At 53.5% G+C, this 13,561-nt stretch overlaps 2 protein-coding genes across 3 annotated transcripts; one reads left to right on the forward strand and one right to left on the reverse strand.

Annotated features, from left to right (window-relative positions):
* Positions 1-575: 575 nt before the first annotated feature.
* LOC138811164 (RNA polymerase II-associated factor 1 homolog) lies at positions 576-5,998 on the reverse strand. 2 transcript variants are annotated; one of them, XM_069998821.1, is made up of 14 exons: positions 5,699-5,998; positions 4,982-5,011; positions 4,452-4,544; positions 4,071-4,192; positions 3,913-3,979; positions 3,711-3,812; positions 3,515-3,620; positions 3,369-3,440; positions 3,179-3,282; positions 2,976-3,092; positions 2,758-2,886; positions 1,394-1,499; positions 1,191-1,281; positions 576-1,100 (listed from the first exon to the last, which is right to left on the reverse strand). In XM_069998821.1, exons 1-14 carry the CDS (start codon positions 5,743-5,745, stop codon positions 688-690), a joined length of 1,599 nt encoding a protein of 532 aa, XP_069854922.1. In that variant the 5' UTR covers positions 5,746-5,998; the 3' UTR covers positions 576-687. The 2 variants fall into 2 exon arrangements, with proteins under 2 accessions (XP_069854922.1, XP_069854923.1); XM_069998822.1 differs by having other exon boundaries at positions 3,369-3,437; positions 5,699-5,996.
* A 239-nt stretch (positions 5,999-6,237) lies between these two features.
* LOC138811344 (mediator of RNA polymerase II transcription subunit 29) lies at positions 6,238-10,486 on the forward strand. Its single transcript, XM_069999087.1, has 4 exons — positions 6,238-6,488; positions 7,495-7,553; positions 8,041-8,125; positions 10,200-10,486. Exons 1-4 carry the CDS (start codon positions 6,276-6,278, stop codon positions 10,440-10,442), a joined length of 600 nt encoding a protein of 199 aa, XP_069855188.1. The 5' UTR covers positions 6,238-6,275; the 3' UTR covers positions 10,443-10,486.
* Positions 10,487-13,561: the final 3,075 nt, after the last annotated feature.

Below are 13,561 nucleotides of genomic sequence, written 5' to 3' on the forward strand. Positions count from 1 at the left end.
CCTCCCTCTAGCCAGGGATGGGGGCAGTAGGCCTCTGGTTTGGAGTCAGCTGGGTGTCCCTCCCCTGGGACCCTCACCTTCCCCTAGCCAGTCCCCCCTCTGAGGGTGACTTCACTGCCTGGCACTGGGAGTTGGTGAGGGATCCCCTCCCCCTCGGAGGGAGGTGAGAGCTGCCCCCCTCCCCCAACGCCTGACAGCAGAGTGCAGGACGCAGGCGGCCCCACTCTGATGGGCAGGACCCTTCCCTCCTGCCGTCTCCCCCCCCACCCCCCAGGCCCTCCATGGTCTCACCCTCCCCTCCCCCCCACTGTCCCCAGTCCCACTGGCAGAATCAGCTTTGAGTAACTACAGTTTTTCTCGCTGTTGGAGAAGACTTATTTGTTGGAGTTTCAATTGTTTAATGGTCTGGGCTTATTTTGGAGAAAAAAAAAATTGAAACAAAAGGATTCTGACCTTTGTTATGTGCCATTTCATGGGGAACCCAGTGGCTTTGCTTCCGTGACTCAAGCTGGGGTCCTTGAACACGTCAGGCTTGCGGGGGGCTGGGGGGGGGGAGTTGGCACCAGAGGGCCCTGGCAAGTGGAGAAGTAGCCTTTATTAACAGCAAATGGGTTGGGGCCGAGCAGGGTGAAGGGCTCCCCAACACCACTAGAAAAGTGCCTTCTTGCCCTAAGAAGGCCCTGGGGCTCAGTCACTGTCGCTCTCAGCCTCACTGGAATCAGAAGCTGGGGCTTCACTGCCCTCCTGGGCCGAGTGCTCGCTGCCACTGGGGAAGGGGCTGGCGCTGCGGCTGCGGCTAGGGCTGCGGCTCCTCTGCCCACCGCCATCACTGCCACTGTCAGAGTCATTGTCACTGCCACCGCGGACAGGCCTGTCCTCCTCATCGGAGTCAGCATCGTCCTCTGAATCCGCGTCACTGCCGAAGATCTCCTCTTTGTCCCGGGCAGCCCGGGCTTCATCCTCGCTGCTCTCCTCCTCACCGCTGCCACTCTTGTCGCTTGCTTCATCCCTGTCGCCCTCCTCCCGGTCACTCTCACTGCCCGAGCGCTCGTCCTCGCTGCCCTCCTTCTCACTGCTGCTGCCCTTCTCCTGCTCCTCATCTGTAAGGGAGCAGGGAGAGGTGAGACCCAGCACCACACCCTCCCTCGCTTTCCAAGGCTTGGACCGCTCTACACGAGCTCCTCCTCTACCTGAGCCCCCAGCTTCTTTCTCCTCAGCTTCCATCTCCTCCTCCTCTTCCTCTTCCGGTTCGTGGTTTTCCAGCTGAGCCTTCCGTGCCTCCTGAAAACAGGATAGGGTAGGGGGACAGTGTGCTGGTCAGGCCACTGTCCCCTCACCACACAGCTACCCTTCCTGGGGGGGGGGGGGGTGGAAGAGGCAGTGATGCTCTTACCTGGGCTTCTAATTCCTTCTCATTCATATCCCGGTGTTTGACCACAAGCAGAGCATTTGTACCCGACTGGACACCAGCCTTGGCGCGGCGTTTACTGAGTCGGACTCTGCAGTAGGCAAATTGCAGGAAGAGGGTGAGGGGTACACTTAGACACTGCCAGAGAGGTGGGTTCTGATGTGGGGCTCAGCAGTGCTCACTCTGGATGAGACACAGAGGACTGCATATATGGTGTACACACATAAGCGATCCACATTCATTCATATATGTTGATTTGTGAAGCCACCACATAAAGACCAGGAGCTGTCACATGTGGATGTCTAGCTTTTGAGTAATAGGAATTTATGGCCCCAGTGGACCTTTTTACCCTCAATAGAACAAATGGCCATGGACTGAAGATGGGAGTTTGGTACCATATGGGTGTGGGCCCACAGAACCCACTTTGTTGGAATAGAATCTGCAATGTTTATTTGGTCTGGGGGCTTGAACTGTCCCTGAGCTTTTGTGTTCAAGGCTAGCATTCTAGCACTTCAACTTCTAGTTTTCTGGTGGTTCACTGGAGATAGGAGTCTCATGGACTTTCCTGCCCAGGCTGGCTTTGACTCTCAGATCTCAGCCTCCTGAGTAGCTAGGATGCCAGGTGTAACTCACCAGTGCCTAGCTTTTGCTCTCTAAACAAGTTCAAGTCACACTTGCCAGCTTTTACACCAAGGGCACCAATACAGCAGATAACTTTCAGCCCTCAGAGGAGTGTGGGTCACATTTTTAAAGTTGGGTATCCAGTGTTTTGCCCTAAAACACATCTAATTTTATATGTTGCCTTCTAATTTGGCTGTTTGCTTTTCACATCAAGTCCTGCATTAGTACGAGGGAAAGCAGGTATGCGCCCACACAAAAGTATTAAAGGTTTCTACGTTACCTGAAGATTTTCATCCTGGCCTCCCATTTAGCCAGGCCCAGCCCATGCTCATGAAATGCACACCAGCTGCTCTCACAGATACAGCAGCTAGACACCAGTAGCTAGCTCATACCTGTCATCCTAGCTACTCAAGAGGCTGAGATATGAGGATCACAGTTCAAAGCCAGCATGGGCAGAAAAGTGTGAGACTTTTCTCCAGTGAAGCACCAAAAACCCAGAAATGGAGCTGTGGCTTAAGTGGAAGCGTACCAGCCTTGAGCAAATAAAGCTAAGGGATAGCACCCAGGCCCTAAGTTCAAGCCCCAGGATTAACACACACAACAGACATGGCAACTGCTGAGGAAGAGGTGACACCCAGGGTGGCTCTTCCCTGCCCTGGCCAGACTACCCACCAGCCCTGGGTCCTGAGAAACCTGGGGCAGGCTGAGCAGACAGCGGAGGAGAGTACCTGGTCTCCAGTTCGTTGTAATATACCCCATCGCCCTCCCGGAAGATGAAGAAGTAGTTCTCCTCGTAGCCCTTGCTGGCCTTGTTCTTCACATTCCAATTGTACTCGCGTGCTATCTTGTAGTCATACCTGTGGATGAGGCGCAGTTGGCTCAGGGGTCCCCAAGGAGGAAAACAGGACACTTCTCAGTCCTTACCACCTATTCCCACCCCACGCACACATCATCTGGAGCATAGTCCATCTCCTCCTCCTGGTCCCGCTTTCGCTTCTTCAGTGTCTCTTCCACAGGCAGAAAATAGGCCACAAACTGGTTCCCTTCCTCGTCCATCATGCCTCTGGTGGAGAAGGAGCACAGTGGTCAAGGGGGTGTGGGCAGAGGGGGAAAAAGGTGCAGGCCTGGGGAGGTGACAGGATCAGTGACCTGATCATGGCCTGAGACATCATCTCCAATGCGGCAGCACCACTCGTGTCCTTGGGGGCCGGATCGGAATCAAAGATGACCTGAGCGCAGGGGTTGATCCACATCTGGTGGGGTGAAGGCACTGGGGTTAGTCTGGAACTGGCAGGCAGGGGAGGTCATCACTCTGCTTCCTGCCCTGGGCCTGACTGACCTTAAAGTCGGGGAAGACAGGCATGACCTCCACTGGTGTCACTCGGGGCTTGCTGTAATGCTGGGAGATCTGCTGGGAACAAAAGCAGTGAGGAAAAGCTCCCTCCACACCTCCGTCTGCCTCCCCATCCTGGTTCCTCAAGTTACCGATTTCTGGGCATCCTCAAAAGTCTTCTCAATGGCTGTGATCTGGCTATCCCTGTCTTTATATATTTCTTCCTCTGTGAACTGTTGCTTCACGGAAACCCCAATCCTAGGAGTGAAGAGAAGGCACTAGGAAGTCTCTGGATACCCCTTAAACTCACCCCTCCTTCCCTCCCTCCCCTCCCTGTCTGCAGCTTACTTGACCTCAGGCTTCTCATTGGAGATGCCATAGCGATTGAACTCAGTGGAGATGTATTCTGTCTTACGCATCCATGGCACCACCTTGGCATGCTGCTGGGATCTGATGGGAACGCAGGCACCTCAGGACCCCGGTGCAGGATGCCCCCTTAACTGTAGAGCCCATCCCAGCCACACCCAGTACCCACTGTTTCTCCCTTCACCTCTTTGAGCTGGTAGGAGCCTGGATCTCTTCCTCCAGAAGCTTCTCATCTGCTGGATCCAGGAGCACTAGATCGCAAGGGACAGGAGGACCATGAGGGAGGCCCAGACCTAGCCACTGCTGGCCTAAAGCAGAACCCCCTTCCCTCACCCCACACACCATTGGGGTCGATGCGGTAGGTGTCGGGGTTGATGAGGTCGATGGTGACCCCCAGGTCTGGCTCAGTCAGGAGGTCATGTTTGTGCTGTTTCTCCAAGGAAGTTGCCTTGTACTGGACAAACCTGAGTGGGCAAACATGGTCCTTGGGGTTTCCAGATTTCAGTACCACCTTTCATGCCCCTGCTTCCCAGAAGCTAAGCTTCTGTGGCAGTAAGTATTCCCAGTGTTGGGAGTCTTAAGGCTGGCTCCCAGTGGGAAGGGACTTGGAGGCTGCTTGCTCCATTCATCATTAGCCCAAGGAGAAAGCCCTCAAAGAGACAAGCAGTCCTTACCTTTAAAGCACTTCTTTAGGAGTTTCCCCATCCTTGACCTTACTCTCACCTGTTCTGGTCGAAGGGGTAGGTGATGAACTTGGGGTCAAAAGGGATGTCAGGAAGGCTATTGCAGTACTTGACTCGGCAGACCACTCCAGACCTAGGAAAACAGTGGCTCCAAACTAGACCCCGGGGCTGGGAAGGTGGCTCAGTGGTAGAGTGCTTGCCTTGCATGCATGAGGCCCTGGGTGCGATTCCTCAGCACCACGTAAGCAGAAAAAGCCAGAAGTGGCGCTGTAGCTCAAGTGGTAGAGTGGTAGCCTTGAGCTGAAGAGCTGAGGGACAGCGCCCAGGCCCAGAGTTCAGGCCCCACAACCGGCAAAAAAAAAAAAACTGCTAGACCCCACCAACCCTCTCTGCCAGGTGTAGTAGTGCATGCCTGTAATTCCAGCACTGAGGAAGTTAAGGAAGCATCATGAGTTTGAAGCCAGCTTAGGCTTCTCATAGAAGGGAGGGAAAAAGGCTTCTGTGCCCACCACTGCTGCCACCCTCACACCCCATCGTATCGTACTCCTAGGAAGCACCTTGGAGACTCACCTCTCAGGCAGAGTGCGGTGGGAATTGGGCCTGGTGGGGGAAAAAGAGAGACAGTGAGAGCCAGAAGCCAGTGACACACCTGTCATTCCTAGCAACTCAGGAGGGTGAGATCTGAGGATCACGATTGGAAGCCAGCCCAGGCAGGAAAGTCAGTGAGACTCTTTATCTCCAGTAAACTACTCAGAAAAAGCTGGAAGTGGCACTGTGGCTCCAAGTGGTAGAGTGCTAGCTTTGAACACACAGAGGCTCAAGGGCAGCGCCCAGGCCCAGAGTTCAAGCAAAAAAAAAAAAAAAAGACAGGACCAAGCTTCCAAAAGGCACCAAGTGACAAGCGTTAGTGCCTTTGGTGAGGGTGCTTTAATGGACGGAGCTAAGTGTCCCAACTCTGAGTGCTTTAACGAGTGAAGCCACGCAATCCGTCCCCTTTTAGCGGGGTGGGAAGTCGCCCCAGTGCTTTAATGAAACCCCCACAGTATTAAGAGTCGTTTTCTGGAAAATGCTCCCATTGGCGGGATCGAAGTAAGCAATCCCCTTCGGGGGAGTCTCCCAACTCGACAGCGGGGAGGTATAGGGGCACAGGCGGGCTCCCCCACGAGTCCGGGGGGGGCTCCCTGACGTCACGGGCAGACCTGCAGTGACGTCATACCCATGCTCCACCACCACCGGCCTTGCAGAAGCCCAGAAGGAAACTGTAAAGTCGAGTGGAGTGGCGCCTACCTGTGGCCGTCCTCCCGCTGGGCCTGCGTCTGGATGGTGGGCGCCATGGCGACGCGGCGACAGCGGCCTGGCTGCGCCGAGGGCGGACGCCGAGGGGCGTGCCGGCTAAGGTGGCCTCCGGGCCTGAGCCGAGGCTCCCGTGGGCGCCGCTCTCCGCGGGGAAGGCTGGGAAGAGTATGCAGAAGAGAAGAGTTTACGTCCCGGTAAACCCGCAGGCGGCGCCTCGGACACACGGACTCACAGCTCTGGCGTCACCAACCGCCGCCGAGACTCTGAGGGCCGAGACGGATCTCCTCAGGCCGCGAATCCTTCGGGAAATAGAGTCCGGATTAAAGCCTCCCGCTAATTGGCTAGCTGTTGGATAGAGGGCGGAGCTACCAAGGAAAACCCCTTGTAATTGGTGATCAGATTTTTTCCAGTCTTGGCATCCTATTGGATATTAATGAAGGCGGAGCAGCGTCGCTCCTCTGATTGGCTAAACTGTCTGGAAGGCGGGGGTAACTACGGAACGAGACTCGAGTGAACCGCGGGAGACGCACTAGCTCCTGACGTACTTCCGGAAATCTCTACAGCAAACATGGCTGCTCCCCAGCAGCAAGCTTCTGCTGCTTCCTCAGGTGCAGGGGTGGCGGGCCCAGGTTCAGCCGGTGGCCCGGGGCCCCAGCAGCCGCAGCCGCCAACGCAACTGGTGGGACCGGCCCAGAGCGGGCTCCTGCAGCAACAGCAGCAGGACTTCGATCCTGTGCAGCGGTATAAGATGCTCATCCCGCAGCTGAAGGAGAGTCTACAGGTGATTGATTGATTGATTGATTGGGAGCTGCTAGGAGCCAGCGGTGTTCGGCTTGTCCGAGTCCAAGGGGGCTGTGCCGAGGAGCTATTTAGGGAGAAATCGTGGGCAGGGAAGCGGGTAAGACTTGTTTGTGTCGGTTCTCGAACTTGAACTCAGAGCCTGAGGGCTGTCGCTGATCTTTTTCCCTCAAGGCGAGCACGCTACCACTTGAGTCACACCCCCATTTCTGGCTCTTCGCTGGTTAATTGGCTGGCTTTGAACTGTAATCCTCACATCTCAGCCTCCAGAGGAGCCGACATTACAGAAAGCAAACCACCAGCGTCGGGCAACTTGCTCATTTTTTGTGAGACTGAAGCCCAACCTCAGAAAGGGGGATTGACGCAGATATGGAGGCTGGGATTGGGACTGATTAACTGCAACTTTGAAGGGTAAAGAGATTTTAAGGGAGAAGCGGGGCGCCGGTGGCTCACACTTATCCCAGCTACTCAGGAGGCTGAGATCTGAGGATTGCGGTTCAAAGCCAGCCTGGGGAAGGAAAGTCCGGGAGACTCTTATCTCCAGTAAACCACTCAGAAAACCGGAAGTGGTGCTGTGGCTCAAGTGGTAGAGTGCTCCCCTTGAGTTGAAGAGCTGAGGGACAGTGCCCAGGCCCAGAGTTCAAGCCCCACGACCGACCAAAAGAGAGAGGGAGCGGGAGAGGATATTTTAAGGGAGAAATTGGGCTCTAGTCCAGCCCCCAGATTGTACAGAGATTCTGCTCTGCCTGTGATTGGTGGATGTGGGCCATGTCTGGAGGTTATTGGTGAGAAACCTGGGTGTCCTGGGAAAATACTGTTGGGAATCATCAGAGCAGTGGGAACACTGGCATTATTCTACAACTGTCAGGAGGAGAGATGCCAGATGAAGAGAAGGCCTGTTAGTTAGGTGGGTCTCAGGGAAGAACATAGCTCTTTCTAATATTTCTTTCTCTATCCCCATCATTTGTTTTTGTCTTTTTTTTAAACAGACCTTGATGAAGGTTGCAGCCCAGAACTTGATTCAGAACACCAACATTGACAATGGACAGTAAGTACAGATCCCATCCACCATTTAGTATGCCTCTCACTATGACATAGGGGCTTAAAACCCAGAGGTGGGAACCCAAGGAGGCAGCCAGGGCAGAACCATGAAGAAAGGGAAGGACAGATGGGAGCACAGAGGCTTCCTTAAGCCACAGGATGGGCTCAGTGGTTCAGGGGGCTTTGCAGGGATGGAGGTGGGGTACATGGAAGTAACTCCAGAATGAAGCCCCAGGGTTCTGAGTGGAATGTTGTAATTGGCCCAGAGAGAGAGAACTCTACAAATGACAAATTTTGGGAGAAGACTATATTAGATTATCCTCACTCACCCCACCCTTAGAAACCCCTTCCCCTCCCCGCCATGCCCACCCCTCCTGTTGACAAGCTCTGCCTAGATGGCCTGGGCATGATTTACTGACAGACACTTGATTGGTGGATACTGGTGTCCCAGAGACTGGACATCCTTTTGATCACCCTTTTCTCCCTGGTTATAGAGAGAGCAGCGACGGACCCATACAGCGCTTTGACAAGTCTCTGGAAGAGTTCTATGCACTATGTGACCAGCTGGAACTCTGCCTGGTAAGCTGCCTTCTGGACACTGGTGACCATGGTGCCACCCGGTTCCTTTCCCTGGGTGTCCAGTCAACTCCTTCACTGGTCACCTCTGAGCCACACCTGATGCTGGGGACACAGTGGTGCCCAACTGTTGCTTTTACAGCTTTGAGTTCAGTGGAATCACAAATATAAGGCCAAACGAGAGCAGTTCAGTGAAGTGAGTACCATGAAGGAGAGGCACAAGCTGGATGCTGGTGGCTCACACCTGTAACATTAGCTACTCAGGAGGCTGAGATATGAGGATCATGGTTCAAACCCTGCCTAGGCAGGAAAGTTTGTGAGACCCTTCAATGAACCAGCAGAAAGTTGGAAGTAGAACTGTGGCTCAAGTGGTAGAATATCAGTCTCAAAGAGGAAAGCCAAGGGAAAGGACTCAGTCTCTGAGTTCAAGCCCCAGTACTGGTGCACACATACACACACAAAGAAAAGGGGGTCAAGAGGAGGTGGAGTCAGGGGTTGAGACTAGAATGAGAGCAGCTTTTGGGGGATGCAGAACCCTGGGCTGCAGGTTCAGAAAGAGTGGCTCAGAAAAGACTACAGATGGAAACACAGAACAAAGGAGGAGTAAGAGGTTCCAATCAGACAGACTGGTGAGCCTTGGAGAAAGGAGTTGGAGGAAAATCTCAGCACCATCAAGCTCTGGGAAGTTTGTATCCTGATTTCCTGTGGTATCATCATCTTCATTCTAAGCTGTGGCAGGGGGGAGGGGGGACATGTGGGCACAGAGGGAGCTTGTGCTTTGAACTCCCACGGGGCATGAATGGCAGGAGATTCAACCTGGCTGAGCTGTAGTTGGAAGTTTGAATATAACCCTTAAGTGTCCTGGGGAAGCCCTGGAGGATTTTGAACAAAGGACAGCACAGCGTGAACCCTTTGCTTCTTAAGCCTTTACCTGGCAAATGGGAGCGTATGTACAAGAAGGGCTGAGAAAGGAGGTGGGATCCCAAAGAGACAGTCAGGGCAGAGCCTCAGGTAAGGGGAAGGAAGAGAGATGGGAGTGCAGGGGCTTCTTTAAGCCTGTACTGGACTGAAGGGCTGGTTGGGGCAAGAGGGAATTTGCAGAATCAAGCCCTAGGGCTCTGGAGGTAGGGGCCTGTGATGCTGGAGTGCAGCAGCCCCTCTTGCCCCACCTTACCTCTGAGAGATTGAGGAGAGAGACAGGAACCTGGGAATTTTATTTATTTTTTTTGGGGGGGGGTGGGGAGGTCTGGTTTTGGGGCCTGAACTCTGGGCCTGGGCGCTGTCCCTCAGCTCTTCAGCTCAAGGCTAGCACTCTACTACTTGAGCCACAGTGCCACTTCCAGCTTTTTGCTTTTTGCTTATGTGGTGCTGAGGAATCAAACCCAGGGCCTCACACATGCAAGGCAAGCACTCTACCACTGAGCCACCTTCCCAGCCCCAACCTGGGAGTTTTAATAAGTACCTAGATGCCAGGTGCCAGTGGCTCACACCTGTAATCCTAATCCTAGCTACTCTGGAGGCTGAGATATGAAGATAAGGATTCAAAGCCAACCTGGACAAGAAAGTCAGTGATGCTCTTCTCTCCAATTAACCACCAGAAAGCCAGAGGTAGAGCTGTGGCTCAAATTGGTAGAGAGCTAGTCTTGGGCAAAATGAGCTCAGGGACAATGCCCAAGCCCTGAGTTCAAGCCCCATAACCACCAAAAATTAAAAAGAAAAAGAAAAGTACCTGCAAAAGTAGCAGAGAAAGAAGAGAACCTTGGACAAGTGTCATCTGGCAGTCACTGCCAGTGCCACCAAGTCTTAGGTTTGGACAGGAACCAGATCCCTAATGTTCTTCTCCCATTGCTGAAAACCATGTAGGAGACCCATGCTGTGCTGCAGAGATGGTTATTAAACCTATTTTCCAAAAGAGGAAACAGGTGCCCTGCGTCACCCAGCCACTGATTAGCATGGCGGTTATAACTCCCCACAACAGAAGCCAGGGAGGCCCAGGCTGGTCTCTGGGGTTGGGGGGTGGGCCACGGCACGTACCTGGAGTGAGGCTGATGCTGGGCCTTTGCTTGCCTGCCCACAGCGCCTGGCACATGAGTGCCTTTCACAGAGCTGTGACAGTGCCAAGCACTCTCCGACGCTGGTGCCCACAGCCACCAAGCCTGATGCTGTGCAGCCGGACAGCCTGCCTTACCCGCAGTACCTGGCAGTCATCAAAGCTCAGATCGCCTGTGCCAAGGACATTCACACTGCCCTGCTGGACTGTGCCAACAAGGTCACGGGCAAAACGCCTGCACCCCCTCCTGGACCTGGGGGCCCCATCTGAGGTCTAGGGTGAGCAGTAAGGCTGCTTGGGGTGGGTGGGTGGGTCGGTGGTTAAGAGAATGAAGAGGTAAACCTAAGCCAAAGCTGCAGTGTCTTGATTTTTTTTCTTCCCACCTAGCACTGACCAGCAGGTGGCAGCAGAGGCCACATGCTGACTAAGGGCGGAACCTCGCCTCTGCCTGGGCCTCTAGCTTCCCTCCCAGGCCTAGCCTAGACTTTGAAAGGCAACTTGATGACCTGTTGTGTTCTTGGGGCGCATCTTACCCCCCCACACCCCGCCCCGATCTAGCTGGGGCTTGATGTCCTGGCTCAGCCCTTCTCAGTCTCTGTGTCTTTCTGTCTGAGCATGGCTGCTCTTTTCTCTAGGTGTTCCTCCATCTTTCAACATCATTCTGTCTTTTTGACTCTGCCGCTACCCTGTATTTGTGTCTGCCCTCACAATCTTATGTCTCTCTGCCTCTCTCTGCCAGTCCCCATTTTCCATCTACTTCCCCCAAACTCCTTCCCTGGGTCTAGGAGAGGAGCTTCCCCTTTAGGGGCCACAACCAAACCCAGGACCCTCAGCCTCAGCACCCCTCCTCCTGTGTAACTAAGCTGCTGTGGGGTGGTTGGCCCAAGAAAGGAGAAGTGGAGATTCTCGGCCCTGACCTCTGCACTGCTGATAGGGGAGCAGCTGGGGCCCCCGCCCATACCCTCGCGTCAGCAGAACTCCAGTGAGGCACATTGTGAAATGTGTGGGGAGGCCCGGCCCAGATGGATGCCTGGGTCTCTGTATTTTTAGCCCTAAAGGAGAAGTGAAAAGGCGCTGGCAGGGTGAATCATCCTCTGTCCTGGGGAAGAACCCAACTCCGGGAAGCAGGGCCCCACCAGCACCCCTACTTCCCGGCCAGCTTCAGGGAGCTCAGCCATAGCCTTCAGGCCTGGGCAAGTGCTACACAGAGCTGCCCGCCCAGGCACAGCTGTCAGACTGTGAGAGGCCACAGTGACTCAGCCTGGTTGGGTAACTGTCCTGCCCAGCACCTTCCATGCTCTGGTCCCCCTTGTCACCACCCAGCAGTCTCCTACCCTGGACCCTGCCTGCAAGTGAGCCCCAGACCTCTTGAGCTTAAGGCCCACCATGGTGAGGGGTGGGGGCTGGCACCATCTGATGAAGTCTCTTCCTTAGAAAGAAACTTTAGTTCTCCTTCTATCCAGTGAAATCAGTCCCCACTTGGCCCACCTAGAAAAGTCAATCCATTATGGGCCATCATCATGAGAGGATTGCAAGCTCAGAGCCAGCCTGGGCTATTAGGAAGGCCTCATCTCAAATAGCATCTTTACAGTATCACCTAGATGAATATGTGGAAGAATGAGACTGTGGTCCAGCCCCGGTGACACAAACTGACCAGTCCTTGTCCCCTGGGCATCACATAATCCTCAATTACAAAGTGGTATTTCTGACAGCTCTCATTTACCTAAAAAAAAAAAAAAAAAAAGCATCTCACCAAATTCACCTGCAGGAGGCTGGCGCAGGCCTGTCGTCCTAGCTACTCAGGAGGCTAAGATCTGAGGATCATGGTTCAAAGCCAACCCAGGCAGGAAAGGCCATGAGACTCTTACCTCCAATAAACTACTCAGAAAAAGCCAGAAGTAGTGCTATGGCTCAAGTGGTAGAGTGCTAGCTTGGAGCACAGAGAAACTCAGGGACAGCACCCAGACCATGAGTACAAGCCCCAGGATTGGCAAAAACAACAAACTAAAAAAAAAAACAACACACGGACTCTGCCTCCAGAAGAGCCCACCAGCATCCAGCTGGCACACAGAATGTGCTGGCAAGGATGTGTTTTGGTCTGTGGGCACATTTAGAGAAAGACGGGTACAGCTGGCTCTAGGAGCCGTGTCACCGTGACACAGGTGCAGGCAGTAATATCCCAAGCCCAGACTAAAGCCATACCCAGGGCCACCCAGGGTGGTGGCATGATGCATGCTCATCCCACACCTCCACAGTGGAAGATGGGCATTGCAAGGCTAGATTCATTCAACCATCACCAAGTTTCTTTGTAGGCCAAGCCCCCATGGGAGATGAAGAGCCCTGGAGTTCATATTCTTTTTTTGGGGGGTGGGGGTGGGAGGGGTCCGGTCGTGGGGCCTGAACTCTGGGCCTGGGCACTGTCCCTCAGCTCTTCAGTTCAAGGCTAGCACTCTACCACTTGAGCCACAGCGCCACTTCCGGCTTTTTTCTTTTTTGATTATGTGGTGCTGAGGAATCAAACCCAGGGCCTCATGCATGCAAGGCAAGCACTCTACCACTGAACCACCTTCCCAGCCTGAGTTCATATTCTTATGCTTAAGGCTGGTGCTCTACCACTTGAGCCACAGCTCCACTTCCAGCTTTTGGTGGTTAACTGGAGATGAATCTCATGGAGGGTGCTATCCAGGCTGGCTTTGAATCTGATCCTAAGATCTCAGCCTCCTGAGTAGCTAGGATGACAAGTGTGAGCCACCAGCACCCAGCTTGAAGCTCACATTCTAGTGAGATGCCAAATTGTCAAGTGGATATTTGCAGATGCAGCAGAAAAGTGGAGAGCTATTGTGGAGGAAAAAAACAAATTATTTAAGATTAAAGGTTAGGGCTAGGAAGGTGGTTCAGTGGTAGAGTGCTTGCCTTGTATGCATGAGGCCCTGGGTTCAGTTCTTCAGTACCACATAAGCAGAAAAAGCTGGAAGTGGTGCTGTGGCTCAAGTGGTAGTACAAGGCTTGAGCTGAAGAGCTGAGGGACAACACCCAGGCCCAGAGTTCAGGCCCCACAACTGACAAAAAAAAAAAAAAAAAATTAAAGGTAGTTTAAGAGATTCAGAAGAAATTCATGCCTGAGCATGATTACATTGATTACATATGCCTATAATCCCAGCATCTGAGAGGATTATTCAAAGCCAGTCTAGGCTGCACATTGAGAGGCTATTTCAAAAAGTGAGTTTTTATATTGGATTAGAGCTTTTGAGTTTTTTGTGTTTGTTTGTTTGTTTTTTTCCCCCAGTCCTGGGGCTTGAACTCAGGGCCTGAGCACTGTCCCTGAGCTGCTTTTGCTCAAGGCTAGCACTTCACCACTTGAGCCACAACACCATTTCTGGCTTTTTCTG

This window comes from Dipodomys merriami, unplaced genomic scaffold, assembly GCF_024711535.1.
Source record: "Dipodomys merriami isolate MVZ:Mamm:240054 unplaced genomic scaffold, mDipMer1.0.p SCAF_52, whole genome shotgun sequence".
Lineage (NCBI taxonomy): Eukaryota > Metazoa > Chordata > Mammalia > Rodentia > Heteromyidae > Dipodomys > Dipodomys merriami.